A 21,996-nucleotide genomic window follows, 5' to 3' on the forward strand; every position below is an offset into this window, starting at 1 on the left:
TATAACCTAATAACTTATTTTACTTGATGGCAAATTCCTTTCACGTTGCTTAAAATTTCCTATAACCAAGCTCACCCCAACTATCTGAAGAAACTACTAGACTTCAAATGATAGCTTCCTATACGTCCATACGCTTATATATATATAAATATATATATATATATGAGAGGTAAAGTCTTGTATAAAGTTTTCAGTGCTCCCTTATCTTGCGATCTGAGGTTCACTAGTGATGAGTAATCCGAATCAGGAAAAAATTGACTTAGATTTGTATTCGAAGGAATATAAGTATAAGAGCGATGTAAATAATATACAAAATGGATCTATATCCCTACAATAGTTAGTTTCACCTGTTGACCTGTTTTTTTTTGGTTCTTATAGAGTTCATATAAAGTTTATAAGAACTGAAAAAGAATAGAGCCGAATCACCAATGCAAATTACTTGAAAACTTCTTTACCAGGACTTTTAGTAACTAAGTAGCCCCTGAAGCAATAGCTCTTTCTGTCCTCTCAGCATCAAAATAAAAGTCAAAGTAGGACTTGTCAAATACATGTACTCTAATGAAACCATCTTCTCCTCCACTTGCGTATCCAGTTCCATCGGGGTGGACAGCCACACTGTTTAAAGGACCAAAATGACCTTTGACACGGCCAATTTCATCTTCAAATATTTTATGGTAAAATCTTGCTTCAAACTTACCTTGAGATTCAGCGGTTGTGGTAACATTTCTGGCTTCCTGACCACCACCTAATATTACGAAATCCTTGATTGGAGTTATAGCTGCTGTGTTCATCGGTGCATCGGCTTTATACACCTTCATGATCTTCAAAGTCTCTACATCTATAAGGGCGGCGCACTTATCCTTGGAGGACGTGATTAAGTATGATCCATCTTCTGGTGCCAATTGTATATCTGAAATTGAAGAACTCTTTTCTTCATTATGGATTCCATGTGCTTGAGCAGTCTGAATAAACTCACCCGTTGACCCGTCATACTTTGAAATAAATCCGTTATCATGGCCGGCAAGGATCAAGTCATCAAAAGACCATTCCGCCACCGTCACTTTTGTAGCGTCTTCCCTAGTTGTGATTACCAACGAAGGTTCTTGCGCCTGGTTTGTACCATCTCCCTCTCTGTTAATGTCGAAAATTGAAATTGTTCCCAACTGTCCCATAACTTGATCGGTAACAGCCAAAAATCTTTTGTTGTCGGAAGAAAATGCTACTCTTCTAACAGGTGTTGGCATTTCCCATGTATAAACACATTCTCCAGTTTCAACTTTCCATAACTTTATAGTCAAATCTGCACTTCCCGTTACACAGAACTTGGAATCGCTGTCAACAGCAATAGACCAAATAGTACCACGGTGGCCCTCCAATGTACCAAGTCTCTCGCCATTTGAAGAGAACCAAACAGATGCCGAGTTATCTTTTGACACAGAAAGTATCAAATCACCTTCTCTATTGTATTTGACTTGGGTCAAGGAACGCTCATGTCCCATTAATTTGATTGGCCTCATGTCTGTGGAGTGTTTAGCTTTATTTAAAATAGAAGTTGACTATAGTCAGTGATAGTCAATTTGAGAATGGAAGAGGTGAAAAAAAAAAATTGAAAAGTGCGTGCCAAGGCACAAATATGTCTTAAAGGGAAAGGAGTAAATCAATGGACCTGAAGAATACTAATAAAAAGTAAGACTCATGGGGACTTCTTTTGAATAATGGTTAGGCCAATAGACTGTAAGTACAAAGAATGAAATAGGAAAGGCGTTTTTTTTGCTGCCGAGGAATCGATCTATTGCCTGGGATCTGCCATAGTTTATTACTGCAAATTATCTTTCCATCTGATTACAATTATATTTTAAAATATTAACGAAAGTATACAATATTTCTCTTTTTAGAAGGGAATATATACTACTTGAGCTACTTGGATTAACATACATCTTCAATGGGAAAAGACTGACCGTCATGACTGCCGTAATCCAATTTCAATTTTCTAGTGAACAACTCTAGGAGCCATTGATTACACAACTGAGTAGTTGCCGGATCATATCTTCCTTTGCTCATCTCGTCCCTCACGAAAGCATGCTGGGCATCATTGATTTCTATGAATGTCATTTCAACATTCTTCTTTCTCAAAGTTCCTCTAATCAAGTCTCTGCCTTCCAAGGGAACATGATTGTCTTTACAGCCGAAGATCATAATGATTTCTCCCTTTATCTCTCCGCATCTCTTCAATGAGTCATCATTCTGGCCCTTACCAAGTGCGTGGTTGTGAATATCAGTAGCAAAAAAACATACGGCGGCCAGTACCCTAGGGTCTAGAGAGGCTCTAAAGGCTAAGTGTCCTCCAAGGCACATTCCAGTAGCACCAATTTTGCCATTGCAAGTCTTAAGAGACAAAAGGTAATCTATGCATAGACGGTTGTCTTCATCATAGGATTCCAATGGTTTTGTCACCTTGTACTTATTACCCTTATCAGTTCCTTCCACGTCGTAAGATAATGCCTCATAACTTTCAAAGTTGTGGTAAATCAGTGGACAGACTACTATATACCCTTGGCCAGCAATGTCTTTAGCAAACCTCGAAACTGGTCCAGTAACCTGATATATTTCACTATAAACAATAACACCTGGATATCTCACATTTGGGTAGTTTGGGATCTTAGGGTGATAGACAAAGATTCTCATCGTAGTGTCAAATGAGGTCCTGACATCGTGATATGTTTCTTTAATCAACATATCGGATAATTTCTGCTGGTATAGATGGGAGAGATGGTAGTGATTTAGTTACGTCACGAATCAAGAACGTTTTTTTTTTCATTGGTGATAATTGGAATTAAACCCTGAAAATCCAAGAAACGCTCCAGGCGAAGATTCGAAGGTGTCAATGTTTTTAAACAACTGCTAGTTAGACAGTCTTACATTCCTTACATTTTGTTCCAAATTTAACAACAATACTTCGTAGTATTTTCTACACAAGTCTACAGAAGAAACAATAATAAACCAAATATGAGTTCATTTCTATAAATGAGCGGTGACGATCACATTCCAGTCAATGCGTTGTTCTGACGGGTGTGTTTAAAGGGAAGATGTACGTTTATGGTTCGTTGAGTCTTTCCAGAACCATTCGTCCATAATCAACAACTTTCAGCTATTCTCTTAATTCTTGCCCTCCACAGCTTTCTTTGCGTCAGCTATAATGTTAGTACATAACTTAGTCGTTACTTTATCTACATTTCTCGTAATACAAACCTAAAGCTTGTTTTTGTCTCATCCTTTCAGCATCGCTTTCCATTCTTTTCTTTGGATCACCAGCTTTCTTCTGTCCCTTACTTGCTTCCTGTTGCTTCTTCAAGTTCTTTTGTCTCGCAAGATCTCTTTGATTCCCCCTCGCCATATTCGTTGGTCTATGCCACTACAGATAGTGTTCTTAAGAATAAAATATTCGTGATTTCCTTACTGATTCTAAAATCTGGTGAAACTTCGCGAGTAAGATTTACTGGTAGAAATACACTAACCTTTAGTATAAATTAACTATAATGATAGAGAATGCTATATAAATTATTTCTCCTCTAAGTCAAACACAATATCACCATCCTCCTTTGGATCGTACGGTTTTAATAAGAATTTAGAAAATTTTTTAAGATTTTCAATTCCTCTAATTTCGCAACCCAATAAAGGCATCTTTACTAAATGATAGTCTTCATATAATTCTTTCATTTGATCGAGGTATTTTTTTTGCATTTTCCATCTTGACTGACATCTCTTACAGGGTGTGGTATCATTGTCAGCAAACAAAAGCTGATTAACTACTATGGAGTTCACATCCATATTGTAAGACATCAATTCTTGTATCATTCTCTCTGTTTCATACAAAGACAAAAATTCAGATATACAGACACAGATGAAAGTGGTAAGGTCAGGATTTGTGAACTGATCATTAACTTCAGATACATTTTTTTGCACTTCATTCAATTTGTTAAAGATATCTTGTTTCTGGCCCCCTCCTAACATGCTCAACATTGGACCTAATTTCCCAGACAAATCTTGGAACTTGGATAACAATTTTTCTAGCGTTGCTGGTAATTGCAAGAATCTTAATGTGTGTCCCGTTGGTGCAGTATCAAAAATGATTGTCTTATACGCAATTGCTGACGGGTCTTTCGTATCATTCTCATCAACCTTTTGGTTCTTAATATGCTTCAAAACTTCCATAAACGACAAGGCTTCATCAATACCTGGAATAGAACCCGTCATATCAGACATAATGCTCTTCAAGGGATCATTAGGATCATTGTTGTATTGCGATGCCTGTTCTTGCAAATCTGACATTGCAGCCTCGGGATCGATTTCCATGCAAGACAAGTTGGGTAATCCCTCTACCTTTCTAGCATCCTTTCCAAACTTCTGACAGAAAGCATCTGACAAGTTATGTGCTGGATCCGTAGATATTAAAAGAAACTGGTGCTCAGGTTTTGCCAATGCCAATTGAACTGCAACTGAAGACGATGTCGTGGTCTTTCCAACTCCACCTTTACCTCCTACAAAAATCCATTTCAAGGAGTCTTGCTGTACGATTGATTCCAAAGTAGGATCTAGATCAAATTCCATATTCACGATTATACGATCTCTGTTTAAGTCCTGTGAGCTATTATCTTCTGTTCTTTCTTGTCATTTAGTTAACCGCCTTCTGAATTATCGTCCGAATTAAATCCTGCATACTGTTCTTTTATTCGAGAACATTCTCCAAGCTCTATCTAATTACTGCAAAATGATAAGCCAAAATGGAAACGGAGGCCAGATGAAGTGCTCTGTTTTCATTCTTTGAACAAAATAAGAGGCATGCGCTCTTCAAGTACTCTTCAGTGAACTGAATAGGATAATATGTACATAGCTAGGCTCCACTTCGTACTTAAGCTCAATATTCTCATATTTTCTCAGTGTCTTATTGACGTCAATGTCGCGATCTCTCGAACAGAACCCTTTAAAGGCGGTTTGAGCCCGATTAGGCGGTTTGGGGATTTTTTTTTGTCGTTTTGTGTCTCGTCCACGTGCTACATCTTAAATTCAAAGCAGACCTTTACTGATATCGTATAAAGTTTTGACAGAAGTGCCAAAGAACAGCTAGTTATGTTACTTACTTAAGCTTTGATAGTATCAGAAATCTACTCTATACCAGGTGTTAATAGGCAGCTCTAGCGAGTGTACTTGACTATTTGTCGAAAAATTTTCTAGAAGAAGAATAAAGGCGGCATCTCAACCATATGAAGTTTGCCAAAGTCTTAGAAAAGACCTTGATGGAGGAAGATGTGCCAGAAGATTGGTTGGAGGCAGCAATACAGTACAAGGCGTTAAAAAAATGTATTAATAAAGTGGTTAGTGAACTAGAATTCTTGGGTCTTGAGCATAATACTTTGAAGTTGATCTTGGAAGATTCTGACAAGCATGAAATTAAAGAAATAGATGAACAAGAGACTACTGCTAGCAATCCTATAATCGCTGAATATACACTTACGAAATCAAATGGCAAGAAGAGCGAGCATATAGTGCCTATGTTGAAAATTCTGCTTGATTATAGCAATGCAGATTACTCCGATGATCACATATACGAACAAGGTCTTGAATTGAAACGAAGAATAGAGGGGCTTCTTTATAGAGGTAGCGATTCAGATGACGACAATATGAATGGCCAGAGGCTTATAGAGGTGAAGGAAGATGAAGATGAGGCCTTGGTAATCTCACCACAAACTTCTTGGCCCCAATCACCTGTTATTAAAGAGGAAGTGAGGGAAGTTATAGACAATGACCATAAAGATACAAGCGATGAGTCTCCTAAATCTAAAAAAAGGGTGAATGAGATCTACATAATGCTTAATTCAGATGTCAAGTTCTTTCAAATGCTAGATGATGAATTAGAAGGCTTGGATCAGCTTAAGGCAGCTGAGGAAGCCAAGTTGATTCAGGAAGTTGAGAAATTAAGAGGTATGGTTCAGGAATTCGCAGATCCCAAAAGGAGAAAAGATTTGTATACTTGGAGAGAATTGTTTAAGATTTATTTGGACTCCGAAGTGTACTTCAAATACAATGAAACCTCGAGCCCTGCATTTGAACGAAGTATCGACCAAGTCAAGGAAAATATGCAACACTTTATTGATAATGTTAATAAGTCAAATGTCTTAACTCAGTTTAGAAGTAAGAAAGGTATTTTAACATATGATCAGTTTTTAAGTTTGAATTACCACCTATTCAAGGTTTTGCAGTTTCAATCTATTAATCTAACCGCACTCAGGAAGATTTTGAAGAAATTTGACAAGCAAACAGCTTTAGGTGTTCAAAATCAATTTCCAAGGTTGGTTTCTGCAGACCATGTCTTTATAACTGGAAAATCGTTGGCTCAGTCGATATGCTACGTGTTGCAAAGCTCAGTTGTTGAATTGGTCCCACAAATAGATGACTATATCTGCCCCATCTGTTGCTCGATTGCTTTCAAACCTATTAGATTAGAATGTGGGCACGTCTTTTGTGTTCGCTGTTTAGTCAAATTGAAGCAGCAGCAGAAGACAAGCTGTCCATTTTGCAGAGCAGAACATGTTATTGAAAATGCTGACGGCAGGAATCTAGATTTGGAGACTATGGAGAAGATGAAGAAGTTCTTCCCCATTGAAGTTAAAGAAAAGCTCAAGGAAAGAGATAAAGAGAAGTACGAAGACCTAATCGGTAACGGTAAATGTACAATAATGTAATCAATATAGCTAATTTTAATTATAATCTTTATTTCATATAATCGATTCATAGTATATGATATCTCGTAATTTTCAATTTTTTTATTCTGTGATTAGAAATCTCTTCACCATGGCTCTGATAGATAAGGAAACAAGATACGATAGGCAATTGCGATTGTGGGCATCTTCTGGTCAAGCTAACTTGGAAGCATCGCACATCTGTTTGATAAATGCTACGACAACAGGATTGGAAGCATTAAAGAATTTAGTTCTACCTGGTGCAGGTGATTACACCATTATAGATGAATCTGTCATTACGGAACAAAATTTGGCAGGGAGCTTCTTTTTAGACCAAGATGATATAGGGGAGAAAATTGCAGTAGTTGCCTCTTCCAGATTGAATGAACTTAACAGTGATGTTAGAGGTCATTACGATGATCGTTCCGTTCATGATATTTTGACTCAAGAAACTCCTGATTTTTGGAATAAATTTTCAGTCGTAGTGATAAGTGACTACTTTCCATTCCTTGACGAGCTAGTTAACCTCTTATGGGAAAAGGGAATACCCTTGGTGGTTGTGAATTGTCTTGGATTCTATGGTTCACTACAGTTGATCATGAATGAGACCACTGTTATTGAGACTCACGATCCATCGAAAGTGTATGACTTAAGAATTGATGAACCCTGGCTAGAGTTAAAGCAATTTACAGACTCTTTTGAATTAGATGATTTAGATGACACTGATCACGCACATGTACCGTATGTCCTCATCCTCATCAAAGCTTTGCAGAGATGGAAAGATTCCCATCATGGACAATCTCCTCAAAATTACTTAGAAAAAAAGCAATTCCGAAAGGATGTCGAAGGAATGTCAAGGAGAATAGGTATAGAGGCTAATTTCTTAGAAGCCACTAATTCTATTCATAAAGCACTTCAGACCACTCGCATTCCACAATCTATTATGGAAATTTTCAATCAGGCCTCCACAAATCATGAAAAAGTTACTAAATCTACTCTGATGTTTTGGCTTTTAGTTGTAGCATTGAAAAGGTTTGTTCAAAAGAATGACTTTCAACTACCATTACCTGGAACCTTGCCAGACATGGCATCGGACACATTAAACTACATTCAGTTACAAAACATATACAAAAATAAAGCCATTAGGGACGAAACACTATTCAAGCAAGAACTCACAAACGTACTAAAAGAAGCTGATAGATCAATAGAAGATATCAGTGGTGAAGTTATTAAGTCATTTTGCCGAAACTCGCAGTTTTTGTACGTAACAAATGGTTCAAAAGAACCGTATAGCCAGAATTTAATGTTTCAGCTATTCAACGAACCTAGTGAAGGAGATGACGAACGTTCAAGCACTTTGGCAATATATTTTACAATTTTGAACTACAACAAATACATCGACACGTTTAAAACATGTCCAGAGATTGAAGACCTTGATCGTTTTATTGAATTGTTCCTTCAGTCCTTTGCACCTCATTTAAAAGAAGTACCGGAATCACTCTTACTAACATTCAAAGAAGCATTAACGCATAGTATACATAATTATCATAACATCAATAGTTTTATGGGAGGTGTTGCAAGTCAAGAGGTTTTAAAATTAGCAACAGGTCAATATATTCCGGTGGATAATCTATTCGTTTTTGATGGTATAAGGTCTGTAAGTGATAAGTGGAAAATATAGATTTCTATAGGCCGTCAAATGAGCCAATGAGTGCAGAGTCCGTTGCCTTCTTTCTTTTGTTACTTTTCACTATTTCTTTCCAATCAACATTGGTTTTATCATCTTCATCAGACGATTCTTCAAGTAATTGATTTTCTATTTGCTCTCTTTTCCTTTTCATCTTTTCTCTTCTTTCTTGCTTAGCATCTTTTGTACCTACTTTATACGACCAAGCTTCGTTTTTAACCTTCAATTCCTTTCTCTTTTTTGCATCCATAATTTTTTTATTCTTATCGCTTTCCATATTGAGGAGTCTCGTCCTTTCTTTCTCCTTATCTGAGTAGGAATATTTATCCATATCGATTGGTTCAACTAACCAACCATCTTTCGGTATTGTTTCAGGGGGAATAAACTTCAATTCGGGCATTTTAGGTAACCTCAATAGGCCATACATTTTGGCAATCAGTATATAGTCTAAACTTTGAAGCCTGAATATTGACGAAGTAATATGCTTGGAATAATATCTAATAAATGCAACGTAAGATTTTACCGCAAGCTCATTTCTTGCACGATCTTCTAGAATATAGGCTCTCATTGAATTCAAAAGACTGTCATGCTCAGGTGAATCTGGTGTTTCCATTCTATTCAATTTAATACCTTTAACATCCATAAAATCGATATAATCTTCTTCTCTAGTATTCTCGTTTAACATAACAATAGCTCTTCCGACTTTGTTAGCTCTACCTGTTCTTCCGCAACGATGCAAGAAAACGTCAGGGTCTGTTGGAGGATCAAGTTGAATAACCAAATCAACGTCTGGGATATCAATACCTCTTGCAGCAACATCAGTTGTCAATAGTATACCTTTGCGTAAGTAGGAGTCTGTATCAGAAAATGTTTGTAAAGTTTTGAGTCTTGGCTTCGTAGACAATTGCCCATGTAAGGAGAAAAATTGTAAGTTTTTTTCTTTATTTACAAGTAGGCTCCGAAAGATATTGTAGAAGTACTTCACGGAAGTACAAGTTGGTAAATATACAATGCATTTTTTGAATTGATAATCATTCAAAAGCCTTGATAAGACTGAAACTTTGCGCTCTGGGTTGACTAGTAAATAGTTGATTTGCAATGACGCCGGAGCTGAGTTCTTGGAATTTTTCGATTTAACTGATACCCTCACTGGGTTCAGCATACCAGTGCTAAATATAGCGTCTCCAGCAGACGAGATAGTTGCTGAGAATAACCCTGTACGTCTTTGTTTAGGTAAAATTTTCAATATTTTGGTCACCTCATTTTTGAAAGAAATATCGAGTAGCCTGTCAGCTTCATCCAAGACTACTATCTCCACGGATTTCGATTTGATATAGCTTGAGGTAAGAAACTCTAGTAATCTTCCTGGAGTTGCAACTATCACTTGCGGTCCTTCATTCAAAAAGTTCTCAACATCTTCTCTTATGCTAGATAATGACCCCACTAACAACTGTGTCTTGATAGGCTGCTTGTCCTCCGGGAGAAATTGAAGAAGTGATTGGAACACAGCCTGAATTTGGCTTGCAAGTTCTCGAGTAGGTGCAATGACTATTCCTATCATATGTCCTTTCTTAATTGGTTGTGCCTCCTTATCATCACCATCACTGTATAGCAAATTCGAAACCTTTTGTAGCATCGGGATTGTATACGCAAATGTCTTCCCTGACCCTGTAACAGCCTCCACTACAACATCTTTGTTACCAGCAAAGAGAGGAATGGTCGAAGCTTGCACTGGTGTCATAGTTTGAAACCCAAGTGATTTAATGCCTTCACGAATCCATGGATCAAGATTGCATTTTAAAGAGCTCCAAGATAGGGAGCCTTCTTTCGTTTTCATTATGCTATTGAAGGTCCAGGAGATGCCTCTATTTAGGTGTTTTTGGTGGTATTAAAAACTTATTCGGATATTGATGAAAAAAAAAAAAATATGATGATGAGATGAGGTTCCTAGATACCATCATAATTCTACTTTTATCAAAAACATCATAAAAAGATTAAATGCTATGTTAAAGAGGACGTTGGGATACATCTGGAAAACAGAGAATAGTAAGATATCAAGCACTATGCCTGATTATGAAAAGTGGTCAAAGAATCAGTTGATTGAAAAAATACGAGAGCTAGAGCTGGATGTAGAAACTAAAGAAGGAACGACTGATGTCCTTGAAGAACCATTGAAGAAGAAGGCAAAAACCAAATCATTCGACTTTTCAAAACATAATAAAAGGTTTATAGCATTACGATTCGCTTATCTTGGTTGGAATTATAATGGGTTGAGTTTCCAATATGAACCAACTCCGTTACCGACGGTTGAGGATGAGATTTTAAGAGCAATGGAGAAAGCTAGGCTTATTCCCAAAGCTGAGCCAGGATCGTGTAAGTTCAGTCGTTGTGGAAGAACTGACAAAGGTGTGAGTGCGATGAACCAAGTTATTTCACTAGAGGTAAGATCGAATTTGACTACGAGTGAACAGAATGAAAGGAGTAACGATCTGAAAGAGCTTCCATATATTTCAGTTTTGAATTCACTTTTGCCTAGTGATATAAGGATCACAGGTATTTGTCTAAGGCCACCAGAAGGATTTGATGCTAGGTTCAGCTGTACCTTTAGGCATTATCGTTATTTCTTCAAGAAGGATAATTTAGACATTGACTTGATGAAGGAAGCGTCAAAGAAGTATGAGGGGGTTCATGATTTTCGTAATTTTTGTAAACTAGACGGATCGAAGCAGATTACAAATTATAAGAGAGAGGTACTTGCGTCTAATATCTTACCATTTAATGATGAATTTTATATGTTTGATTTAAGAGGAACTGCCTTCTTATGGCATCAAGTTCGCTGTATGGTTGCAATCTTGTTTATGGTTGGTCAAAAATTAGAGAAGCCACTTATTATTGATGAATTATTAGATCCTGAGTTATACCCTAGAAAGCCAAACTATGACATGGCAAATGATATTCCACTAGTATTATACGACTGTAAATATCCCCCAATGGAGTGGTTAACGATACAGAACGATTTTGCCCAGAAGTCTAAATTACTCACACATTATTCTAATTTCAAGCAGTTGGCTATTGACTATAAATTAAAATCGAACATTGTTGGAATTATGGAAGACATGTTTATAAAGGATGTCGAGTTGAAGCTGACGCCTGGTTCAGGTGCAATTAACATAGGTGATGGAAAAGGTAGAAATTTCAGAAAATATGTCCCAATGGCTAAAAGAGAAATGGGCGACTCTTTTGAAGAAGTTAATGCGAGATATAGAGAAAAGAAAGCCAAATCGTCGAAGGCTCCAAATTCTTCAACTTGAAATCCATGATGGTTCCCAATATAACACTTCATTTCTTGGGCCCTGAGAGTCGACCCAAAGAAATCCATTCATAAGCATTTCTTCTATCACGCTATTACATCTAATATCATCCCATCCAAAGTTATCTCTTAGAAGTCTATAAGTAACATATCCTCCCATGATAGTGCATGTTTCATAAATTCGTTTTTGATCATGAGATATAGCTCCACCTGAAGTGAATTTAAGCCATTTCTTATCATTTATAGTCATTAGTTCATACCCCTTACCCATTGCATTTAAAAGCTCTAAGGACTTCAAAATATCACTGTCGTTTATCGACAACTGCAACTTGTCATTACTCTTGAGTCTCGATTCTAATTCCTTGATAGAAATAAGTCCACCATTCAAGTCTCTTGTCTCCTGGCAAACCTCCACTATACGTACTGTAAGAGCCACAGAAAAATTCTGCTTGTTAGATTTTGTCAAAAGAGTAAGCTCTATCGGATCTATTCCTATCAGACGACATATCTGAGTAAATTTTGACCTAAACTCGTCGTTCAGTTTAATCTCATCTCCATGCTCGGTAGCAAAGTTAATTAAAGCCGATTGAAATACTGATAGCTGTGTGGCTAATTCGTCTGATTCTCTTTGATTTAGAAAACTACCAAGCCTTGAATAAGCATCTCTATCGTGCTTCCAATTAGAATCCATCTTTGATAGTGATACTGGCATATCATTATAACGGTTCCATATCTTAACGTTCTTTTGATACGATGCCACAGTCTCGATACTCTGTTTATGTGCAGGTGATTCACATGAAAGAGTGGAGCTAAACCGACGGAGACCGATCTTCAGATATAAGTATATAAACACATGATATTCGCCCAATAAATACCAAACTTTAACTTAAGGTTGGCTTGATTCAAGTATTAGTGGAAGGTAATGTCAGTCAAGAAAGTTGCTGTTCCTAAGGAAATTGAGGTTACTTTAGGAAAAGGTGTATCTGGTACGATAGCTGTCCCTCATTCTGCTGAGTTAGATAATCCTTTTGAAGGTGGACATGCCCCATCTACCACGAAAGCAGTATTACTATTACATGGACAGGGTGGACACAGAAATTATTGTTATCAAAAACATTTGGCTCATCGATTGGCATCAGAACATGGGATCTACTCTTTAAGAATTGACTTCAGAGGGTGTGGAAATTCGGGAGAGAATGAAGACCCTCAAAAGGGCCGTACTTTAGACCAAGACATAGAAGATATTCAAGATTGCGCTGAGTTTTTAACTTGTGGGGAAAAGAACCCTCTTAAAATAAACTTCACTTTAAGCGCCATTATCTCTCATAGTAGGGGATCAGTAGCTATGTTTTTATGGGCGTTGAAGCAAGATCTGTTATTGAAGTCCAAAAACTCATCGGGAGCCATTGGAGTACCTAGCTTGGTCAATACGTCGTGTAGATATCGCTCAGAAACAGTCGCGGATAGATACCCTATTAATGATGATTCATTCGAGTTTTTAACAGCTACGAGTCTCCGTCATGGAAAGCTCCAGGCTGTTGATATTCCAAAACCAGAGTTACAGTCGTTGGCTTTACCTGATCTCTCGAAACTAGAGCAACTATCAGCTGATACTTCGGTATTGAGTATCTACGGCTTGAATGATCTTATAATTCCAATTGAAGATAGTGCTTTGATTGCAAATGTTTTAAATAGAGGAAAATCTTCCCATGAGTTAAGGCTTATTCCTAACGCAGATCATAATTTTTACGGAGTGCATCAGATCAATAATGAACTGGATGCTGAGGAATATAATCCTAAAAAGTTACCTCTTAATTCAAAAAAGTTGGTCAATTATAATTACGTCGTTGCTGATATAATCGTGAAATATTTGGCGCCCGAAAGAGAATTGGAGAGGTTTTTGTATCAAAGTGAAACAATTGGAAGGCTCACTAGATGGAAAAATATTGATGGAATTGCAAACTTTAGAGATGTTGGGGGCTGGAAGATTACTTCACCAAGGTTTAAAGAAAATACGATCTCTTATGTTAAGCCCAACATGATATTTCGTTGCGCTAGTGTCTCAAACGTTACTCCACTTGGTTTGCTGCAGTTGAAGGACTTAGGTATTGCCGCTGTATTTGACCTTCGTGCAACTAATGAGTGTGAGAAGTATGGCGTTCCTAAAGATTTCGAGAAGTATGGGATAAAGAGGATCCATGCGCCAGTTTTTCGTGAAGATCTGTATTCACCGGAAGAAATTGCCGTCAGATATGCTAATTTAATGACTAGTTGGTTCACCTATGTTCAAGTTTATGAAGTAATCTTAGAGTTTGGTACTGACTGCTTCAGGACTGTTTTTGAATATATAAGAGACGAAAATAAGCCCTTTTTGTTCCACTGCACTGCAGGAAAGGACCGTACTGGGGTTTTAGCAATGTTGATATTATTACTTTTAGGTGTCGATAAGCACACAATTGGAAAGGAATATGAACTTACTACGGTAGGTTTAAAGCCAAATCATGCAGACATGAAAGATGAATTTATGAAGACGTTAGAGAAGATAAAGGGCAATGCAAAATCAACTGAAATTGAACAGATGATTTCTCAAGGTAGAGAGGGGTGGTCGCTTGAAAAAGATGGTTTTGAAAATTTGATCAGTTCAAGATACGAGGCAATGTTGGCTGCTATTGAGCTCTTTAATGATAAATATGGCGGAATCATCAACTACATGAAAGAGCAATTACATTTCAGTATTGAGGACATCAAAAAAATAAATAGCAATTTGGTTATCGTTGATAACTCGGGATACTTCAGAGATAACTTTGATGCCGTATGGCACCATAGAGCAAAAATTTAGATTATTTAACTTTTATGTTTAAAATTTTAACTTAATATACACTTTAATTACTCTTGGTCATTATAGGGAGAGGTCTTTGCTTAAAGATCATTTTTTTCTTAATTACATCAACGATCTCGATATCCACAGATTCATCGGTAGGGACTTTCATTACAGCCAATGGAGTATCCAAATCCACTATACTTCCTAGTAATCTCTGAGATTTGCCTATGTAAAGGGTAATTCGGCTAGAATCCTTCTCATCAATCTCTAATTTTCCGAACTTGACAGCTTCACGGATATCGTCGATTTTCACTGTACCAGGATCATCTTCCAGTGAATTTGTAGGTAAGTTCAAGTCTCCTTGGATCTCTAATAGCGATAATCCATATGGAGTAGAAACAAAATTGTCCGGTTCATCACTATTAAGGATCTTATGAGCTCTAGAGTAGTCCAAATTGACCGTTGGCATTATACTATTTGAATTTTTCCCAATTATTTATTGATATATCACTTCAATTGCTTTTCCTAATTAGTATTGCAGCCCTCGTTTACCAGAGTTTGTTCTTCATATGAATAACAAACACTATAGTCAAAAACTTTATACTCGTTATGGTATTGTACTGTAGAGAGGTTCAGTCTCGCAATCAGCTTTATACGCAGGGCAGTTAGAGCAGACCTTACTACTAGACTAATAAGTATCAGATAAACATGAAAGAGAAACAACGTTCGCAAATATCCAACCTTTGATTCTTTTACCCCGAATAATACATCACTACTGTTTGAAGCTGAATCCCCTTGATTCAGTTGTTGACACATGTGAAGATTATGGTAAATGAGATTCTGATCATCAGTCGAGGCCACTCGTTCTGGCCATAGTTATTTAAAGAGCATACCTCATTAAGCATTATACATCAGCAACTTGCTTCGCTAGCTCTATATGGTTTATAGCATTATTGTTTTCATTCGAAGTGGAACCCATTACAGGAAAGTGTAAAATATCTCGATGTACGATTCATGCGAATAATGATACCGGATTAGGAAATTTTGTCTTTTGCTGCTTCCAAGATGATTCAAGTCGGCCATATCGCAACTTATTATATAGTAGGAGTATGAAGCTAAGGGCAAATTTATGTTGATGAACAAGATTTTGAAGAAGAGATTGTACTTATTATATTACTGTTACGATATTTTATAGAGCCACTGACGGTAGTGAAGACACCGTTGAAATATTTGGAACATAAGTGATCAGAAAGCATAGAGTTAGACGTTGAATTATATTATAGACTTGGGACGATGTCTGACGGTTATACAGCTACACATGGGTTGATGCAGCTTTTAAGGTATCAAAATAACTACCCTTCACCGAGTACTGGGTCTCAGGTTAATGCAGACCAGGCTCATGCGCTTTTGGGTGGCATTCCACCAGTTATGTTACAGTACTCCACAAATATGCAAATAAATCTATTTGGAGATTATCCCACTCATAAGGATTATGCCCCATCAGCTATATTTGCTGCTGTTTTCGGTATCATAATGATTTTGCACTTAGTGATCTTTTTGGTAAACTATTCAAGAGGACACTATTTCTGGCTCTCTCTAGGATGGTCATTTTACGGCCTATGTAGGTTTGTGGGATTTGTCATGCGCCCAATATGGGCAAAGGATTTGAGTAGAACTAGGATTGGTATTTCTGATGAAGTTTTCTTAATTCTACCATCGATATTTTTGGTGTCTTTTAACTTAATACTTGCACAACGTTTGTTCACATGGAGACATCCAGTAGGAGGGTCAAGAAGGCTATTTTGGGCAATCATGATTGGGCTATATATTTTCGTATGTGGAGTTGTGGCAATGACAATTGTTGCCAGTGCGGTTCCCTATCTTTATTTCTTATCAGGAGAAGTATTCAGTCGATATCAAAAGACGGTAAAGTGTTCTGCAATCTTGATTATATTGTATTCCTTGACATCTATTGCTTTAATTGCACTTTCATACTTCTTTAAGCCAACTACGAAAGATGAAAACTTATATACTTATCAACCATGGTGGATAGAATCCTTTTCTCCGTTTTATTTTGTCAAAAAGAATGCAGCACAAGAAGCGGAAGAGACTTTTATGAAGAGAAATCATAATCATAGACATGCCATTAGAGTGATTGCAGCAACACATCATCATAATAACATGGTAGAGGGATTGACGAATGAAAGAGGAGACTTAAAACATAATATCTCACTATGCATTATCTCAATTTCAACCTTATTTATTTTCTTGGGAGCTGTCTTGAGAGCTGTTGTTGTGTTTCAGGGAAATGTCAAAATGAATGCCAGCCCCGTGGGTTCTCCCGTAATGATGTATATCTTCTGGGGACTCTTAGAGACGATTATTAATGTTATGTACTTAGTTGGAAGAGTCGATTTGAGATTCTACAGGCCAGATAGATTGCCACAAAAAGTCAGAGCTATCATAACAGCCGAACAGTCCTTGGAGCCTTCGATAATGGAGTACACGGATCTGTTCGTAAGCTACCCCGATACTCAACAATCCTACTCGCCACAAACCTCGGAGGATGGATTCAGTTTTCACAATCCACCTAGAGAGTCATATTTCAGTAAAGAGGATCCTTTCAGTGATGATAAATCCGAATTTAGGTTTTAATAGCACACACATAATATATAGATTTTTTTTAATTCAAGAGCTATCTATGTATCTGTCTGTCTTTACACATCGACAGGGCCATCCATATCAAGGAATGATGCTGCCTCTAAGATATGCCTTTGTGTCCAGTTCATGAGTTCATGTGTGTTCGTCCTTTCTAGCAGATTTTGCACTGGTTCCAACTCTATACCGGATTAGGTAATTTCATATCACTGCTCTACAAGCTATTCCCTTAAACAGAATAATGTTAGTGAATACTCTACCGTCTCTTAAATAATATATACTAAGCAATGTGGGGCAGTAAGTGGCGATAAATAAATATGAGCTTATAGTTATTTCTCTTGAGTGGTGTAAAGAGAGGGAAAAGATTTTAAGATCCTTGAAAACAGTTAGACATTTAGGGAAACTTCACTACTCCACCTCAAGAAAATTCTCTGGTCTTAAGCATTGTATTGCTGAAAATAACAGGAACTTGCAGAGATTTTGAGAACGGATGGTTTTGGATGAGACATCAGCCACAGGGCATGTAATGGCATTACTTAGTGCAATTAACAACGGTGCTGATATTAGGACTGGGATCTATGGCATTGTTTGGTATTCATGGAGATTATTTGGACCAAGGGTTCCACAAGCACTAATTGATTATAATGTTGGAGTACAAATAAACTTGTTTGGGGGATACCCCACGACCAAAGATATAGTTCCATCCGCAATCTTTGCAGTGGTCTTCGGTTTATTGGCCATATTTCATATTTTAATATTTATTCTTAATTTTTCAAGAGGACACTATTTCTTCTTATCTTTAGCATGGGCATTTTATTGCATACTTAGAGTGGTTGGTTGGGTTTTGAGAATCACATGGGGTCAAGATATTGTTAGAGTTAAAATGGGAATAGCTAATGAAGTACTCCTTATTATTCCTTCCATACTCTTGGTTTCTTTCAACTTGATTTTGGCGCAAAGATTATTTACGTGGAGACATCCTGTGGGAGGTTCAAGAAAACTATTTTGGAGTTTTATGTGGGTGTCGTATGGATTTGTTGCCGTTGTCACTGTGATTACAATAGTTGCAAGTGCAATTCCATATATGTATTTTTTATCGACGAGCCAGTTCATGATATACCAAGCCTTAGTTAAATGGTCAGCTATCATGATTATTGTTTATTCATTGACATCTATCAACTTGATTGCACTTTCGTACTTCTTTAAGCCAACTGCAAAGGATGAAAACTTGTATACTTATCAACCATGGTGGATAGAATCCTTTGCTCCGTTTTATTTTGTCAAAAAGAATGCAGCTCGAGAAGCAGAAGAGACTTTCATGAAGAGGAACCATAACCATAGGCATGCTATAAGAGTAATTGCAGCAACTCACCATCACTATAATATGGTGGAAGGTTTAACGAATAAAAGAGGCGATTTAAAACACAACTTTTCATTGAGTATCATCATATTTTCTACGCTATTGATATTTGTTGCGGCAATTATGAGGGCTGTAGTCGTATTCCAAGCTAGAAAGAATAGAGACATGTCAAGTGCTGGTGATCGTGTTGCAATGTACATCATGTGGGGCTTTTGTGAAGCATTAATAAATATCAGCTACATTGTTGGCCGTGCTGACTTGAGGTTCTACAGGCCAGACGTGTTACCTGCAAAAGTTAGGGCGGTAATCACTGCAGAGCAGACTAACTACCATTCTGATGAAGAAGAAGGCCCTGTCGTATCTGAACAAGAATCCGAGCAAGAATCTGATCAAGAATCAGACGAAGACTACGACTTCGATTTTGATAACGATGACGGCTTTGAATTCGAAACCAAGAGAAGTCAACTTTCGGACCCTCCTAATTACTACTCTCAGCAACAGAGATTTGAAGACAAGGTCGAAAAGGGAGACGACGAGTCGGAATTTTATTTCTAATATCTATTTATTAATATATATCACATTTTAGAGTGTTATTCACAATATAAGAACATATATGTGTACCATGAGCTCTAGATGAGCTCTATACTCCTTAGGGAAGTGCATCAATACTTTTCTTTTGTTGATTATCTTATGTTATAAGTCTTAAATTTCCAAGATTTTTCTTTTACTCTTTTAGGTAATTGGATTGGAACCTATCCGAATACGGCAAAACCATATAATCACAGATTCTTGACTTGTTATGTTGTGAAGCAATATTCGAGCCGTAACTATACTGTCACTTTGTAATATCGAAGTCCACTTAACTTGGTCTCAAACTTACAGTTCCTCTAGTCCACAAGGCTATTCGTATTTTGGTAATCACTTCGGGGTGTCTCGGCCCACGACATCCTTTTAAATGAATTGTAATATGTTTCGTATCTTCAATAGCCTTGCTGTCAATAATGTCACAGCAGTAGTACCATGGAAAGCTCTGTGCCTATTTCTATCAGTAATTGTCGCTTTTGTTTTCCTCATGATAGTGGCCCTAAAGTGCTTTTTTAAGAACGCTATCTTCACATAATTAATACCAACTTCAAGAAGGAGCCGACAAACTACTGATATAAATGTTCAAAAGTGAACGTTGTAGTCTTTGTATTTCCTTTACTATCGTTGAGCATTCAGATCTGTTATTTCTTATTGTAGCTCTTTTTGTAATGCTATTTTATTATCGCTTTCTGAGGGGAATATTTCTTGTGTGGAGAACACTTGCACCCATATATAAAGAGTGAAGATAGTTCATAACAACTGAATTTAGACTGTAAATTTTCAATTTCCTTATAATAGGATCAGGTTAAGGACGTATAATAGTAGCTTGAGAGGTGCTAAAGAAGCTTCCTCAACAATATTTGTACTTATTACGATAAATATTGAAAATTGAAAGTATTCTCAAGCTAATTGAAGCAGTACAAAATCATACGGTACCTGAAATTAGCAAAGTATAATAACTTGATTAATTATCGGGGAACATTATATCCAAATATTTCAGTATTGCCGTGGAGCGGGACTCTTTTGCTGCTGTTAAATAAAAAAGAGTAGTAATTATTTTCTTGTGCTATACTAATAACTTATTGGGCATAGGTCCATTTGAGTATAAAAATAAAAATTAAAAATGACAGATGAGAGATTGGATGCTGCTAAGGGCTTGATGCATATGACTTATGGGCTCTACAATGGAGGGGCAGAGGGAACTGGAATTAATATATATGTGAATTTTTGTCACCATCTATTTGGCCCCAAAGTGCCTCAAGCACTAGTTGATTATAATGTTGCTATGCAGAATAACATATTTGGAGGATATCCAGACAGCAAGGATCTTGTTCCTTCTGCGATTTTTGCAGCTGTTTTTGGTGTGATTGGAATACTCCACTTGATCTTGTTTATTATTAACACTTCAAGAGGGCATTACTTTTGGTTAACTCTAGTATGGGTGATATACAGCGTGATGAAAGTTATTGGTTTCATATTAAGGGTTGTATGGAGTAAAGATGTTACTCAAATTCTGATTGGATTGACGAGTGAGTTCTTTTTGATTGTGCCATTTGTTATAATTGTCTCCTTCAATTTGATCTTGACGCAACGATTATTTACATGGAGACATCCAGTTGGTGGTTCAAGATGGCTATTTTGGAACTTTATGTTTGTTCTTTATGGATTTGTATTGATCATAATTGCGATAACCGTTTTGGCATCATACGTTCCATATTTAAACACTATATCTCAAAGGTCTTACGATTCTTGGAAAAAAACAGTTGCAGCCACATCGATTTTGATTATCACTTATTCCTTGACTTCTATCGCATTGCTAGGTCTTTCTTACTTTTTTAAGCCAACTACAAAGGATGAAAACTTGTATACTTATCAACCATGGTGGATAGAATCCTTTTCTCCGTTTTATTTTGTCAAAAAGAATGCAGCTCGAGAAGCAGAAGAGACTTTCATGAAGAGAAATCATAACCATAGGCATGCCATAAGAGTGATTGCAGCAACTCACCATCATTTCAATGTTGTGGAAGGCTTGACTAATGAAAGAGGTAGTTTGAAGCATAATGTTTCCATGCTCATTATTACAATTTCAACTTTATTGATCTTTGTGGGTGTAATTCTTAGATCAATTGTTTGTTTTCAAGGTAGATATAACTACCAGGCAAGTCCAGTTTGTAACCCAGTAGCCATGTATATTTGCTGGGGGTTGTTTGAAGTGATCATTCATGCTATGTATTTGATAGGCAGAATTGATCTCAGGTTCTACAGACCTGATATATTGCCGCAAAAAGTTAGAGATATAATTACTGCCGAACAATCTTATTATCCATCAGATAACGAGTACGATGACCTGGATAATGACTCAAAATACCCACCTTATCCTCATAGTGATGCAGGCTATGATCAAAATGATTCTGCTGAGAAGCTATCCATGGAAAGTGGAAGCTCTGAATTGGATTTCACTGCTACTAACAAATTTGACTTTAAGCCTCGCGCAGAAGACGACTACAACCACCCACTTCTGGAGTTCCAGCAGCCGTCAAAGGCATTCCAAGAACCTTTACAACGTCCTCAGGATATTAAAATTGTTAAAGTACTGCCTGATACATTTAATCTACCACCTAGTACAAGAGAACGCTTTATAATGTCTCATAATGAACCAAATACGGTGCAAGAGTCCGAAAGACCTTATCCGTTGAACTTTGAAATGCGCTCAGATACGACAGACTTCAAGGCGGACACAAATCATTTGGAAGCGCCATCAAATGCTGCTGCTGCTCTGTCCAACGCAGGTGAAGAGGAGGAAGTTCTGGAGGAGGACTCAGAATTTGCTTTTTGAAT

At 37.1% G+C, this 21,996-nt stretch overlaps 13 protein-coding genes across 13 annotated transcripts; 7 read left to right on the forward strand and 6 right to left on the reverse strand.

Annotated features, from left to right (window-relative positions):
• Positions 1 to 470: 470 nt before the first annotated feature.
• TIF34 (translation initiation factor eIF3 subunit i) lies at positions 471 to 1,517 on the reverse strand (the record flags this gene model as incomplete). The annotated part of the gene is made up of 1 exon (XM_062953760.1): positions 471 to 1,517. The coding sequence occupies one exon, from the start codon at positions 1,515 to 1,517 to the stop codon at positions 471 to 473; it is 1,047 nt and encodes a 348-aa protein (XP_062810531.1).
• A 409-nt stretch (positions 1,518 to 1,926) lies between these two features.
• PRCAT00003807001 (carboxymethylenebutenolidase) lies at positions 1,927 to 2,736 on the reverse strand (the record flags this gene model as incomplete). Its single annotated transcript, XM_062953761.1, has 1 exon — positions 1,927 to 2,736. The coding sequence occupies one exon, from the start codon at positions 2,734 to 2,736 to the stop codon at positions 1,927 to 1,929; it is 810 nt and encodes a 269-aa protein (XP_062810532.1).
• A 487-nt stretch (positions 2,737 to 3,223) lies between these two features.
• PRCAT00003808001 (uncharacterized protein) lies at positions 3,224 to 3,394 on the reverse strand (the record flags this gene model as incomplete). The annotated part of the gene is made up of 1 exon (XM_062953762.1): positions 3,224 to 3,394. One exon carries the CDS (start codon positions 3,392 to 3,394, stop codon positions 3,224 to 3,226), a length of 171 nt encoding a protein of 56 aa, XP_062810533.1.
• Positions 3,395 to 3,558: 164 nt separating this feature from the next.
• Positions 3,559 to 4,608, reverse strand: PRCAT00003809001 (guanine nucleotide exchange factor; the record flags this gene model as incomplete). Its single annotated transcript, XM_062953763.1, has 1 exon — positions 3,559 to 4,608. The coding sequence occupies one exon, from the start codon at positions 4,606 to 4,608 to the stop codon at positions 3,559 to 3,561; it is 1,050 nt and encodes a 349-aa protein (XP_062810534.1).
• Positions 4,609 to 5,261: 653 nt separating this feature from the next.
• On the forward strand, positions 5,262 to 6,740 carry TRY3 (Try3p; the record flags this gene model as incomplete). Its single annotated transcript, XM_062953764.1, has 1 exon — positions 5,262 to 6,740. One exon carries the CDS (start codon positions 5,262 to 5,264, stop codon positions 6,738 to 6,740), a length of 1,479 nt encoding a protein of 492 aa, XP_062810535.1.
• Positions 6,741 to 6,849: 109 nt separating this feature from the next.
• PRCAT00003811001 (uncharacterized protein) lies at positions 6,850 to 8,418 on the forward strand (the record flags this gene model as incomplete). The annotated part of the gene is made up of 1 exon (XM_062953766.1): positions 6,850 to 8,418. One exon carries the CDS (start codon positions 6,850 to 6,852, stop codon positions 8,416 to 8,418), a length of 1,569 nt encoding a protein of 522 aa, XP_062810536.1.
• A 4-nt stretch (positions 8,419 to 8,422) lies between these two features.
• On the reverse strand, positions 8,423 to 10,261 carry SPB4 (putative ATP-dependent RNA helicase; the record flags this gene model as incomplete). Its single annotated transcript, XM_062953767.1, has 1 exon — positions 8,423 to 10,261. One exon carries the CDS (start codon positions 10,259 to 10,261, stop codon positions 8,423 to 8,425), a length of 1,839 nt encoding a protein of 612 aa, XP_062810537.1.
• A 166-nt stretch (positions 10,262 to 10,427) lies between these two features.
• On the forward strand, positions 10,428 to 11,735 carry PRCAT00003813001 (pseudouridine synthase; the record flags this gene model as incomplete). The annotated part of the gene is made up of 1 exon (XM_062953768.1): positions 10,428 to 11,735. The coding sequence occupies one exon, from the start codon at positions 10,428 to 10,430 to the stop codon at positions 11,733 to 11,735; it is 1,308 nt and encodes a 435-aa protein (XP_062810538.1).
• Positions 11,736 to 12,656: 921 nt separating this feature from the next.
• On the forward strand, positions 12,657 to 14,573 carry PRCAT00003815001 (uncharacterized protein; the record flags this gene model as incomplete). Its single annotated transcript, XM_062953769.1, has 1 exon — positions 12,657 to 14,573. One exon carries the CDS (start codon positions 12,657 to 12,659, stop codon positions 14,571 to 14,573), a length of 1,917 nt encoding a protein of 638 aa, XP_062810539.1.
• A 43-nt stretch (positions 14,574 to 14,616) lies between these two features.
• CTF8 (Ctf8p) lies at positions 14,617 to 15,024 on the reverse strand (the record flags this gene model as incomplete). The annotated part of the gene is made up of 1 exon (XM_062953770.1): positions 14,617 to 15,024. The coding sequence occupies one exon, from the start codon at positions 15,022 to 15,024 to the stop codon at positions 14,617 to 14,619; it is 408 nt and encodes a 135-aa protein (XP_062810540.1).
• An 824-nt stretch (positions 15,025 to 15,848) lies between these two features.
• PRCAT00003817001 (DUF3112 domain-containing protein) lies at positions 15,849 to 17,210 on the forward strand (the record flags this gene model as incomplete). Its single annotated transcript, XM_062953771.1, has 1 exon — positions 15,849 to 17,210. The coding sequence occupies one exon, from the start codon at positions 15,849 to 15,851 to the stop codon at positions 17,208 to 17,210; it is 1,362 nt and encodes a 453-aa protein (XP_062810541.1).
• Positions 17,211 to 17,703: 493 nt separating this feature from the next.
• Positions 17,704 to 19,128, forward strand: PRCAT00003818001 (DUF3112 domain-containing protein; the record flags this gene model as incomplete). Its single annotated transcript, XM_062953772.1, has 1 exon — positions 17,704 to 19,128. The coding sequence occupies one exon, from the start codon at positions 17,704 to 17,706 to the stop codon at positions 19,126 to 19,128; it is 1,425 nt and encodes a 474-aa protein (XP_062810542.1).
• Positions 19,129 to 20,281: 1,153 nt separating this feature from the next.
• On the forward strand, positions 20,282 to 21,994 carry PRCAT00003819001 (uncharacterized protein; the record flags this gene model as incomplete). Its single annotated transcript, XM_062953773.1, has 1 exon — positions 20,282 to 21,994. The coding sequence occupies one exon, from the start codon at positions 20,282 to 20,284 to the stop codon at positions 21,992 to 21,994; it is 1,713 nt and encodes a 570-aa protein (XP_062810543.1).
• Between the last annotated feature and the right edge of the window lie 2 nt (positions 21,995 to 21,996).

This window comes from Priceomyces carsonii (assembly GCF_900007245.1).
Source record: "Priceomyces carsonii strain CBS4050 genome assembly, scaffold: Debaryomyces_carsonii_scaffold_4, whole genome shotgun sequence".
In the NCBI taxonomy this organism is placed as follows: domain Eukaryota; kingdom Fungi; phylum Ascomycota; class Pichiomycetes; order Serinales; family Debaryomycetaceae; genus Priceomyces; species Priceomyces carsonii.